The sequence below is a fragment of the Ranitomeya variabilis genome, chromosome 2, assembly GCF_051348905.1.
Source record: "Ranitomeya variabilis isolate aRanVar5 chromosome 2, aRanVar5.hap1, whole genome shotgun sequence".
NCBI lineage: Eukaryota > Metazoa > Chordata > Amphibia > Anura > Dendrobatidae > Ranitomeya > Ranitomeya variabilis.
This window is the reverse complement of record NC_135233.1, coordinates 928,197,082-928,210,899: the sequence shown is the minus strand read 5'-3', so window position 1 is coordinate 928,210,899 and position 13,818 is coordinate 928,197,082. Positions and strand designations below refer to the sequence as shown.

At 44.2% G+C, this 13,818-nt stretch overlaps 1 protein-coding gene across 4 annotated transcripts in view; it reads right to left on the bottom strand.

The window, feature by feature from the left end:
• The window catches only part of IFT80 (intraflagellar transport 80), a 159,908-nt gene that overhangs the window by 28,286 nt on the left and 117,804 nt on the right, over positions 1 to 13,818 (bottom strand). For all 4 annotated transcript variants that reach the window (XM_077290652.1, XM_077290651.1, XM_077290653.1 and 1 more), the window contains 2 exons: positions 9,367 to 9,514; positions 2,684 to 2,855 (listed from right to left, as the gene is read on the bottom strand). In XM_077290652.1, the coding sequence (XP_077146767.1) occupies positions 2,684 to 2,855; positions 9,367 to 9,514 (320 nt within the window). The remainder of the gene's footprint in view (positions 1 to 2,683; positions 2,856 to 9,366; positions 9,515 to 13,818) is intronic.

Genomic DNA, 13,818 nt, shown 5'->3' with positions numbered 1-13,818 from the left:
TGTGAAATGATCAATGTTTTGCTTTTTGCTTCATTCTCTTTTGTGTTTTTTCATTTAAGACAAATTAAATGAAGATAATAATACCAAAGAATTTGTGTTTGCAATCATTTTCAGGAAGAAACTGAGTATTATCTGACAGAATTGCAGGGGTGTCAATACTTTTGGCCACAACTGTAATGATGGAGGCTCATTTTTCCCTAAATCTACTACATAATGGAGGGAATATTGTTGTACTGCAATGGGACTCTTTTTCTCTAAAATATTTACAGGGCATAAAAGGATTATAGAACGAACAAAGGGATCAATAGAAGATAAAAGCATTAGAAGTTCTACAGGAAGACTTTAAAACTCTTTTATACCGTCATTAATTTTCTTAGGAATTGCTTGTATTTAATTTCTTCTCATTAGGCTTGAGGCTTAGGCTTCAGTTAATAGACATTGTTAAGAAGTTTATCAGCAAAAGAATCACATAAAATTAAAGGGGTTTGCCGCTCTATAAAAAATATTTCCTGAAAGTCCGTAAATTGTACTGTTGTGGCCCATCAATTTAAAAATATGGCAGAATACATCAGACAGCCCTTGTACTGACTATGTTAACATTGCAGAGCTGTGGTTACTACGTACATAGAGGAAAAGATCATGTACTTTACACGTGGCACCACTTTCTTGCACATCCCTGGACACATCCTGAACAGTAACCTTTAGCACAGGGGTGGGGAATCATTTTTCTGCCAAGGGCCATTTGGATATTTATACCATCCTTCGGGGTCCGTACACACCACCCACAAAGTACATCCTTACTCTGCCTCTGGTGCAAGGACGTAATCTTTCATTGCATGCCTTTCAATGTTCAGTAGTGAACACTGCGTGTGTGTGCCAACAGAGCAAGAAGAAATTAATGAGCTGATGGCAATCAAAATACAGCTCCCAGCCCAAGAATGCGGTCCCTGAGAAACTGTCCGGGTGCCTGATAAAAGGTCATCGAGGGCCGTAAATGGCCCGGGGGCCTGAGGTTCCCCACCCCTGCTTTAGTGTTTGCACAGATACAAAATTCCCTGTATCTGCGCATGCGCTGAATGAATTCACCTGCCGCCCAGCATTCACACAGAGGGGATGGTTGAAAAAGCAGAGACATGTAGAAAGAGACTGCGCCTCTATAGTGTCCTCATAGCCCATAAATGCACAGTCTGGGCCCTTATGCTGAGCAGCTAAAGCAAAGTCTTGGGAGATTGATAGATATTTCTGCAAAACAATACAGTTTTTAGTGAATATATATGTTACGCACCCGTCTCTGATACAGGCTTTGCGTCCCTTATCCTGGTCCCCTGAACTGCGTAAACTGCGTGCTCCATGTCTTGCTTTATAGATGGCCCTGTGTAATCCCATGTAATAATCTACCTGGGCCTATTTAATGCCTACCAAGACACACACCTGTGTTTTGGTATTAAGACTTTATTGTTCCTGAGTCCTGTCTGCCTGTGGCCTTCAATATCTCTGCAACCTGTATAATGGTCTTCAAGACGTCTCCTGGATGCATGCGGCTTCCAGTCACAGAGTCTATTGTACAACTGCATTCTCCAGTACCTCTATCTCTCTCCAGTATGCCTCACCTACCTTCTGTACTGACACCCGTGGTCCGTGTTCCCACCCAGACCTTGGGCTTAGAGGATCCACCTCAACAGGTGTGCCTAACAATGTAAAAGTGGCCAACCTTTTTAAGAACTCCCTCCCTTTGAGTCAGGGTAAACTAGAATGGACACATAATATATTATAATAATCTGGATCTTTATCATTTTAAATATAAATTTAATTATTTGCTCACCTGTCCTATACCAATAGTGCATAAAAAAATAAAATTCTAAATGTTTTGCTTGTGCTTTGTTTTTCAATCAAAGTTAAAGAAGGTTTTTGGTACTCTGTCGCAACTTAGCAAATTGAAATGTGCGAACTGAGTTCATTGCTCTCAATGGGCCAATTCAAGAGAAAAGTGAAGCTGCAAAGGCTTTGTCTGTATTTTAACATATGTTGCTGCAGTGCAGATGTTCACCCAAGCCAGCTTCATTGTTTCAGCCAACACAACAGCCTGGCGATGGAAGGAATGCCAGGGGCATAAGATCTGCTGCTGTATGAGAAAGCTCAATACACTGACTGCAAGTAGCTGGCAAGAACTGGTAACTAAATGACAGTCACAGATAGGAAAGCCTTATTGTTCTAAGACATGAGTGCACTGTGGGTCTCCCTGATACCCTACTACACCCAAACATTAAAATGTACTGAGCAGGACCATACTGACCAACCTGAAGAAATAGGGGTTAGAATTAGTGATGAGCGAATATACTCGTTACTCGAGATTTCCCGAGCACGCTCGGGGGTCCTCAGAGTATTTTTTAGTGCTCGGAGATTTAGTTTTCATTGCCGCAGCTGAATGATTTACATCTGTTAGCCAGCATAAGTACATGTGGGGGTTGCCTGGTTGCTAGGGAATCCCCACATGTACTTATGCTGGCTAACAGATGTAAATCATTCAGCTGCTGCGAGAAAAACTAAATCTCCGAGCACTAAAAAATACTCAGAGGACACCCGAGCATGCTCGAGAAATCTCGAGTAACGAGTATATTCGCTCATCAATAGTTAGAATCAGACTGTAAAATGTCACATTTTGAAGGACAAAATAATAATTCACCTTAACAAAGCGGCAGAGCCGGACAGCCTCACTCCACTTAGCGGCAGTGAAGTAATCGTGAATAATAGCTGGATATGGCGATATTTTTGTGTGGACCAGGGAGCCATCACTTCTTCGGATTGTCACTCTGTTCCCGACAAAGCTCACAATTTGGGGACTCTTACTGTACTCACTGAAGAAGGAAGGAGGTTACAGGAAAGACAATCATGTATGTAGGGCATGGACAGAACACGGTGCAGGAAATATTCATTACAATATTTATATAAAAAATGTATTCAACATACACAATAATACCGTAGATAACACACTGCTCATGTAGTACAATACAGGGTTCATACCAAGTGTGATATACTGACAATTAAAGAAATGGCACCGTCATATGGAGCACTGCGTGGGATTACTCCAAGCAACAAACTAGGATAAAGCTGAAAACAACGCATTGCACAGGTTTATCAAAAGGAGGATGACACCAACTGTCCCAAACTTTTGTACATTTCGGAGGACAACCACTATCTTTATAAAATTATACTTTCAAAAGGGAATGAAGTTATTAACCATTGCTTTACACTGTGACATGGGAAATGATCTCACATCGAACAGACAGCAAACAATAGCCCTCCATCCCCAAAAGAGTATTTCCCGAAGAATGATCCTATGATTGCGTGACCAGATTTCCTCATCTGATATGCCAAATAGACATATGTGGAGGATATGTGGAGGATATGTGGAGGAGCTCGGCTAGTTGGGCTTTCCCCAGGAAGATGTTGAAGGCCTGTAAGTAATTCCCATACAGCAAGTCTGCGGATGGGAAACAAACCACCATCTGCTGCCGGTACAGCACAGAACAATGTCACATTCAGACAATGTGCCTTCATGTTAGGGAGATATTCCTCCAGATCCCAAGCGAAACAGTAAGAAAGCGGGCACTGTAAGTAATATAGTAGATCTGGAAGGACATCCGGATCTAGATCCCTTGGTTTTTGTAACTTCTCAAGATTCACTTTAGATCTATTGCCCCAAATACATGTGGCTAGTAAACTGGTCACGGTCTTGAAAATTACTTTAGGAACTTAAGGCGCATTCTGATGTCCATTTTTCATTTGCATGTTCTATTTCCATATTATAGAAAACATGTACCTATCATAATCTGAGTCTGGTCACATGTTATTTTACCGATCTTCTGTCAGCAATAAAAAAGATAAAAATAACAGAGACATGCCCCGCTTTTAATCAGAGTCAGGGATCAAAATTACCCATACAAGGCGATGGGAATCTGTGAAAATCATGGACAACACACAAACGTAATCCACGTGCGGCATGTTTTTCACAATGTGATGGGTAGGAGAATATTTTATTTTTGCATACGAGAAAATTACTGATGAATCACTGATGGAAAAAACAAACACTCATGAAAAACTTTTTTTAAGTATTAAAAAATAAATAAATAAATCACTGACATCTGAGACACTCGAGACAAGAGTTTTACAGGATATATAGGTAAGATTACCAAATGTGCTATACAGTATCCAGCAGATGGCGCAATTCTCCACACACTTTGACTGAAGCACCTACTGTGCTCGGCATGTAACGCAGGACAGCTCTGCTCCTCAGCGCTCAGGATCACAGCAGCCTATTATTGCACTTCACCCATGTGATACACAGCAGATATGGTCATGGAGATCAGTAATGCTGTGCAGGACACAGATGCACATTAGTATTTGGAGATCATGGTGTTCTTCGCACCCTCTCTGGGTATAAATGATGCCCTGAGATTCTACAGGAACTCATCGTTCTGCAAAGTACTGCTACTGATTTGATAACTACGGTTGCTTTCATATTGCATTTCGGCACTTGTTCAATGGCCCTGTCAGGGCTTCCATCTGAATCCCCCAGGATTAGGACATGTGCGCCGACAGGGTGATGGATTGTAATGGTGCAGGCAGAGCGGACATGCGCCCTTTCATGTGACAAGATCATCCAGTCTGCCAATCACATGGGTAACGCTCACGTCGGCCCCATCCCCTCAGATGGATCATGGAATCTACAGCCTACATTTCACCGGCACTTTCAGAAGTGGCCATCCAACATGGCCGATCATAAGAGGATCCAGGAGACATGGTAACACTGCCCCTCAGACTCATGTGGTCTCCAGACTGGAGTGATGGGCCTCGCAGGACAGTAACCCATATTCATGACAGATGGGATGCCATTCTGTAATAAGAGATACCACAGAAAAGAGCGGACCTCATCGCTAACATCTAGAGGAGAGAGGAGCTTCAATCATGCCAGTAACTTGAAGCTCCCGGGTCGCAAAGAACAATCAGTAAAGGTGCACTTACATTAGGCAAACTGTGGGTTTACATGGCTGCTAAAACGTTTGCCGTCTGGGAGTCATTTAATAAGAGTGTTTAGACAAGTCGACCGCGGTTCTGATGATGATGTGTAATAGATTGTTCAGTGCATATAGGTTGCCACTGTTCTCGGCAGCACTTCTTGTTTACATAGTATGATGCGCTGCCGAGAGCAATGATGATAATATTACCAGACGAATGAGCATTTTGTTTGGCTCATTGGCGGCCAGTTTATACAACACTGATCAGGATAATCCTGAAGTAATAATCCCAATAATCCTGCAGCGTAAACATAAATGCACCCTAAGAAGATCCACCTACCATTTACATATAGAATATTGTTCTCTTCTGATGTAGAAAAGAGGCCTCTGGTGCCCTTCAGACATCAGAGCTTTGAGAAGACTGCTACCTTTACACCCTTCCCTTAAAAAGATCAGGTCATCTTCATCTATGGAATTGGTCAGCTTCACTTGCGGAATCCGTCAGCTTCACTTGTGAAATTTGTCATCTTCACTTATGGTACTGGTCATCTTCACTTATGGAATCGGTCAGCTTCACTTATGGGATCGGTCAGATTCACTTATGGAATCGGTCAGATTCACTTATGGAATCGGTCAGATTCACTTGTGAAATTTGTCATCTTCACTTATGGAACTGGTCATCTTCACGCATGGAATTAGTTAGCTTCACTTATGGAATCGGTCAGATTCACTAATGGAATCGGTCAGCTTTATTTATGGAATCGGTCAGCTTCACTTGTGGAATTGGTCAGCTTCACTTGTGGAATCGGTCAGCTTCACTTGTGGAATCGGTCAGCTTCACTTGTGGAATCGGTCAGCTTCGCTTGTGGAATCGGTCAGCTTCACTTGTGGAATCGGTCAGCTTCACTTGTGGAATCGGTCAGCTTCACTTGTGGAATCGGTCAGCTTCACTTGTGGAATCGGTCAGCTTCATTTTTTTGCCTCTCTTCTTTTGGTACGAGTGGCATGAAGACTTGTACATACACATGATATTGGAACAAGACAGTGGAGATGTCACCCAGCAAACCCACTATCAATAAGACAGTGCCAAATGGGGAAAACAGAACAGGAGACATGGACTGCAAGTGCAATGATACACCCCTAGTGCACTTCCAGTCTAATCTGCATAAAGATGAAAATCAGGGCTTCTCAATAATGGTACAATAGACGTTAGAATTGTGGCACAGCAGTACTTATATAGCACTACCTCTGCCTGATATCATAAAATGAAGATAGATTCCCTCTAACGTTTAACTTAACTCAAAGATATAAATCTAAGACAAAATAAGATGCTAAGACCTTAAACAGTCCCACGTACACAGTAGATGACCATTCGTTCAGCCGACAGCTATATCTCCTCTGAATGCCCCCAAACACAGGAACACAGCTCAGCGGATCTCTCTGGCTTATCTCCCAGAGAACGAAAGGATCTGGGAGAATTGGGAGGCCTCCATACACCCTAGATTGTCAGCCGATTTTGCAAATATTAGTGCAGCGCCCCAGAGTCCTGGTCGTTGCAGTAATGTTGTTCTTCCACCAGGGAGAGTGATATTACGTCTGAGGGCAATAAAGGAGATCTTCTTACCAGGTATCACAAACCACACAACACACTTCCCACTCCAGGCCACCAGGGGGAGCTACGCTTCTATCTATTAGGGCACTCCTCACAGTTAGGTAAAACTGGTGGTCTGGACAGGAAGTTAGGCAGAAGCTGGCTGGAGGGAGAGGGAGCCAGATGCAGACTGCGGTCTGCGTAGGACGAGGGTCCACGGAGCTGCGCCTGCCCCACGTGCGGCAGCATCCTAAGAAAGAGACATCAGAAGGGAATTGTATTGTAGTGAGTGAGCAACGAAGTCATAGCAAGAGAAGAAACCAGAAGGAGTTCTGCCCTGTAAAAGGCTGCCTCCTTTCTGAGGCGCAGGAATCCGGTAGCCAGAACACCGAGGGAGTAAGGATCTCTACGCTTTACTTCAGAGACTGGCAGGACAGTTAATTCCACGTTAGCTGCCCGACCCTATACCCAGGAGGCACGGTGGCAACTTGTGGGGGCCGGGGCGTGATAGAGTCCCTGTAAAAAGCCTCAGGCCATCAGTCATACGGGTTTGTCCTATCCTATCCATCAGGGGGACAGAGAGACAGAGACATAACATCTGCAATAGCTGTGAGGACCTTACCGAGAAGCTCAGCAGGGAGGTACTACAACACCCAGGCGCTAGAGGAAGGCTACTGATTTCCACCTGGATAAGGGGACTCTGGATTTGCCTTCAGACCGGCCGGACTCTGCCTACCCTGTGGTCCGTACCCTGGATTGTGGACACTGAAGCCTTCAGTAAAGGTAAAGAGACTGCAACCTTGTGTCCTCATTATTCACTGCGCCTTACATCATCCACCAACCACACTCTGGGAAGCCCTGGGGATACACTTCACCTGTGGGAAGGTATACCATCTTGCTGCCATAACATCACCCCAGCGGACCCCTAAGCAGCGTCGGTCACCCTGACCGAATACCACAGGTGGCGTCACGAACACTATCCCTTTAAAGACCTTTCCCCCGATTTCTCAATGAACGTCCCTAGGGCCATGGACCGGGTCAGCCACCGTGACATCCCCGCCGAGAACCGAAGGGCCCGGCTCCGAGTACCCCACGGCCCTGCGGGGACGCTCCATTAGTCTACAGATGTATGAAAAAGTGTTTGCCCCATTCTTGATTTCCTATTCTGTTGCATGTTTGTCACACTTAAATCACCAATGAAATTTAAGTATTAGACAAAGATACCACAAGTAATCCCAAGATGCAGTTTTTAAATGAAGGTCTTTATTATTACTGTTGTTTATCACATCTTTGGGAAGCTAAGTTAAAATCCCTTAGCCACACGCATGCCTGATTACTGCCACACCTGATCTCAATCAAGAAATCACTTAAATAGGACCTGCCTAAGTGAAGTTGACCAATACATCCTCAAAAGCTAGACATCATGTTGCAATCCAAAGAAATCCTGGAACAATTGAGAAACAAAGTAATTGAGATCTGTCAGTCTGGAAAAGGTTATAAAGCCATTTCTCAAGCTTTGGGACTCCAGCGAACCACAGTGAGCTATTATCCACAAATGGCAAAAACATGGAACGGTGGTGAACCTCCCCAGGAGTGGTCGGCCTACCAAAATTACCCCAAGAGCGCAGCAACAACTCATCCAAGAGGTCACAAAAGACCCCACAACAACATGCAAAGAACTGCAGGCCTCAGTTAAGGTCAGTGTTCATGACTACACCATAAGAAAGAGATTGGGCAAAAATGGCCTGCATGGCAGACGTCCAAGACGAGAACCACTGCTAAGCAGTAAGAACATAAAGGCTCGTCTCAGTTTTGGGCAGAAAACATCTTGATGATCGTCAAGACTTTTGGGAGAATACTCTGTGGACTGACGAGACAAAAGTTGGACTTTTTGGAAGATGTATGTCCCATTACATCTGGCGTAGAAGTCAGGCCGGAGACTCCATGTATTGCTATGCAGCTGCACGCTCCGCTCCGGAGTGCAGGTGCCACAGCTTGCTTTTAACCAGCGAGACTGGCCGTATCTCGCACCAGTGTGTCTCCGGCCTAACTCAGCATTTCAGAAAAGGAACATTGTACCAACAGTAAAAAATGGTGGTGGAAGTGCACTTGGGTTATGAAGCAGGACAATGATCCAAAACACACCAGCAAGTCCACCTCTGAATGGCTTAAGAAAAACAAAATTAATGCTTTGGTGTGGCCTAGTCAAAGTCTTGACCTTAATCTGATTGAGATGCTGTGGCATGACCTTTAAGAGGCAGTTTGTGCTTGGAAACCCTCCAATGTGGCTAAATTACAACAATTCTGCAAAGATGAGTGAGCCAAAATTCCTCCAGAGTGTTGTAAAAGACTCGCATTGCCAGTTATCTCAAACACTTGATTGCAGTTGTTGCTGCTAAAGGTGGCCCACCCAGTTATTAAATTTAGGGGGCAATCACTTTCGCACAGTGTCCCGTAGGTTTGGATTTCTTTTCCCTTAATAATAAAAACCTTCATTTAAAAACTGCATTCTGTTTTTACTTGTGTCAACGTTGTCTAATATTTAAATTTGTTTGGTTACCACTTTTTCACACAACTGTAATTCATGTGCTAGGGTTGGAGATACATCTATAGGGGCTGTATGGGTGGTCAGATTCTGAATTTGGCTACAATGAATGATGCAGACTCTTAAGTCTTAAATTGAGCAGCGACTATGGACAATTATCAGCTTTCCTGCAATCATACGACAATATACCTATTGATTTGAGGAGACAAACGTACCTTCCATCTTTCTCAGTAATTGTTTTTGGCAGCAATTCTTTATCTACATAGGCTACACTTGGATAGTTCCAGACTGTGAAGCGACTGTCCTGTATACCACACAATATATTGGATACGTCGCTCCAGGCTAAAGTGTGAACCATACTACCTGAAAAACAAAGAGACAACACATGTATACAGTGTCGGTAACACAGTGCAGCACACCTACCAAGCAAATGAATGGCAATAACCATTCACCTACGAGGCAAATGCGAGAAATGTCGCTCCCAGAAGTAACGGTGGTGTCTGATACATCTAAAAGGGAACCTGTCACCACGAAAACACAGTTCACTCTGCAGGCGCCATGTTATAGAGCAGAAGGAACTGAGCAGAGTAATAGTTTTGGGAAAAAAGACTCAGTATAACCTCTGTTTTCATCATTTAATCATCTTCTCTTTGTGGGATGTTTGGTCCAGTGGGCGGTGCCATCAGTGATTGACAGATTTCTATGTATAAGTCTTTATATAGAAATAGCTGTCAATCACTGATAGCACCGCCCACTGGACCAAACATCCCACAAAGAGAAGATGATTAAATGATGAAAACAGAGGTTATACTGAGTCTTTTCTCACAAAACTATCACTCTGCTCAGCTCCTCCTGCTCTATAACATGGCGCCTGCGGATTAGACTGTACTTCATAGTGACATTTTCCTTTTAAAGCGAAACTCCATCACTAATTAGTACTGACTATGAAATACATGTAAAATCTAGCAGATAGCTGGCACTACACAAAATAACCCGCTACATAGTGCCTACCAACAAGCATGCTAGCGGCTGATAGCGTTTGTTAGGACATGTCTGAGTAGCTAACGCTCTATAATCAACATTTTGCCAAATCATTTTAAAAAACACCCTAATACAAGCTCTTTTTCTATACAGACAAACTTATAGGTCAGCTCGTACTTAGCAAACTAATAAGTGAGAGATTTACTATGTAATGACTGGCATACAATGCAGTGAGTGTGCGCAAATGTATACGTGTATGTACTGTCTGTGTGTGCAAGTATGTGACATGTAGTGAGTATAGATAGTGAGGAGTGTGTATATAGGGAGTATGTGCAGTATGTAGTGACAACATGTATGTGCTTGCATACACTGGTTTACATGCTCTCATTTACAGTAATGTTCACTTACAGTATGGCAATTTTAATTAATGTATAATTGCAATAATAAAGCCACTTGTAACGCAATAAAATGTCATGATTGTAGATTGTGATCTCTCGCGGGCAGGGTCCTCTCTCCTCCTGTACCAGTTGTGACTTGTATTGTTCAAGATTATTGTACTTGTTTTTATTATGTACACCCCTCCTCACATATAAAGCGCCATGGAATAAATGGCGCTATAATAATAAATAATAATAATAATAATAATTATATTTGTAATTTCATGTCATTTAAAGCATTTTTTACAGTCACAGTTTCATAGTCTAAAGCTGCATTAAATGGGCATTCTGGTAAGAAAAAGTTATCACATACCCACAAGATAGCTGGTAACTACTATATATGTGAGTGTCTGACTGCTGAGACCCCAACTGGTCACCAGAATGGGGGACTCCTGTCCTCCATGTTATTGTAGCAGTTCAGAAAGAGCATTGCGGTTCCATTAATTTTCTATGGGACAGCCGATCCCAATGACAATGAATAGAGCAGCAGTGCACTGTTCTGGTGATTGGTGGGGTGCCAGCAGTCAGACCCTCACCCATCTAGTAGTTGTGAATTGGTGATAATGTCTTCTTACTGGAATAAATCTTTAAATGTTGCTAAGGCTTCAGAGCTGAAATCTGACAATATTCCCTGCTGGCTAAATACCAATAATTTATTCAGGTTAATGTCACAGCATAAACAAGCACAGAACAGGTAGCACAAAACAATTTGATGCAGGAAAATCATCCAAGCAGTTATAGGTGTGTCTATCAACAAGGTTCTCAACCATATTAAGGAGTGACCAGCAGAACTGTGAATGCAGCTCCTGGGTAAAATAAGACTAAGGGCATTTACATTACAAAATAATCATGAACGAGAGTTGTTAAAAATGCTCAATTCACGATTATCTTGCCGCACAAAGTTCATCATTCTAGGCAGTGCATAGTCCTGTATAAATAGGCCTTGCACTGGCCAGAATTGCAAAAGCAGCCTACGTAAACCAAGCAACCCAGTACTGATGGCTCAGTTCCCATAGTTTGTTTGGTCTGCCTGCATGAATAGGCAAGATAATGACCGCCGATTGGTAAAAGTTTACCACTTAGTGGTCGTATTGTGCTGCCGGCCGGTCCATGTAGACAAACTGTCACAACTCTGTTGTCGAGTGTCCATAGAAGAGAAGACCAGGCTGTGGGTGTGACAAGGCACCGGGTCCAGAACTGCTGGGGCTGGGCCTACTGTTGCAGGGGGAAAGGAGATTGAGGACGGAGCAGACCCATGACCTGTGTAGAGGGGGCGTGGGGAGACAGAGAAGTATAAGAGGGTATATGCGTGAAAAGAGAGGAGCTTCCCCCCTAGTGAGAGGCGATAGTGAGGACTGGCGTTGGGCCGCGGGTAAAGAGAGGCCGCACGGCAGCGATTACAGCCGGATACAGGAAGGACTCTCAGACCTCGTCAGGCTTGCGGAGGGACGTACGCGGAGTGAAGAATCGCAGTGAGTTAGACCCTGCTGCGTCACAGCATAATGGACTTGGGGCTCAGTGGGTCAGACTGGTGACTGCCCGCTGCCGCCAGCAGGGAGATCGACTTGTTAGGCAGGGAATCCGGAAGAACTCCACACCGGCCACAGCCGACAGCCAGCTATCCAAATCAGGAAGAGACAAGGACATCCAAGCTAAGTGCAATTGACATTTATAAACTGCAATCTTGAGTTGTTTTCCCCCTTGTACCCCTCAGCTTTCACCTTATTCCCTGTTACTCCCTGCAAGGAGGTTACCCCTGTACCTATTAAGTAAGTAGTTGTTTCCCCTGTTACTCTTTGCTCTGTGTCTCTGTATCCTAGTACCTGTGTTACACCAGGACCAGGGGTTCCTTCCCTGTCCCTAATTCTAGGGGGTGTCCTAGCTCGCCTTGTTCCCCAAATTACTTCTGATGGCGAAGACGCCAGGGCCATGTACCTTGCCTTAGCTCGTGAATCCGCCGTCAGTCTGTATCCTTCCCCTACCCAGGGAAGACGAGAGTAGTAGTGTACCACAATACACCAACGAGACTAACAAGGTAAGACGAACAGAGATAATTGAGAAATACCAAACATACAAATATACACACAAACAACAGAAGTAAACACCGGGGAGTGGAAGATGGGGTTAAACCAAAGTAGGAGAATGGAATTATCACACATTCAAAACCTAGCAACAGTCAGAGATAAATCCACCAAACGCCTTCTACAACAACAACCACCACCACCAACCTCCAACCATGTAGCATAAGATCATAAGATGAATCTGACAATGAGTGTTTGCCAGGACCCAGTTTATATAGGAGATGGGAATGGCCAACAGTGCACAGCTAAGAGCCTAAATGCTCCAGGAGCTCTCAATAAAGCAGATTAACCCCTGCACTGCAAAAAGAAATTTACATTATTAATATGAAGGTGAAGTGCTTCTAATCAGTGCAGGAGTAGGAGAAATCAGATGCTGCGGTCTTCTGGCTCCTCTCTGTCACGGTAAACCTGTGACACAGACCTTAAAAACGGTATTCCCAACTCCAAGATCCTATCCCAATATTTTTCAAGTGTAATAAAAATGCTAGCAAATATCTCCAAATACAAATGTCGTATACAGAAAATACTCGAGTATAAGCCGACCGAGTATAACCCGAGGCATCTACTTTTGCCACGGAAAAAGGGGTAAGCTTATTGACTCGAGTATAAGCCGGGTATGCATTGTCCCCTCATCCTTGTCCTGCTATGCGTGGCTCCTCCTGTCGCTGTCCTGGTATAAGTGCCTCCCTATCCCTGTCTGCATGCCACCCCTGTCCCTGTCATTGTATGCATGCCTCCCTCTTCCCTTTCCTGGTATGAATGCCTCCCCGTTCCTTCCCTGTATGCATGCCTCCCCGTTCAGTCCCTGTATGCATGCCTCCCCCGTTCCGTCCCTGTCTGCATGCCTCCCCCGTTCAGTCCCTGTATGCATGCCTCCCCCGTTCAGTCCCTGTATGCATGCCTCCCCCTTTACTGTCCTTGTATGCATGCCTCCCAGTTCCGTCCCTGTATGTATGCCTCCTTATTCCCTATCCCTGTGTGCAAGTTTCCTATTGAAAAAACAACACAAAATATCATACTCCCCTACCTGCGTGCCCTGGGTGCTGGCACTGCATGCCTCCCCCGTTCAGTCCCTGTATGCATGCCTCCCCCATTTAGTCCCTGTATGCATGCCTCCCCCATTCCATCCCTGTATGCATGCCTCCCCCGTTCCATCCCTGCATGCATG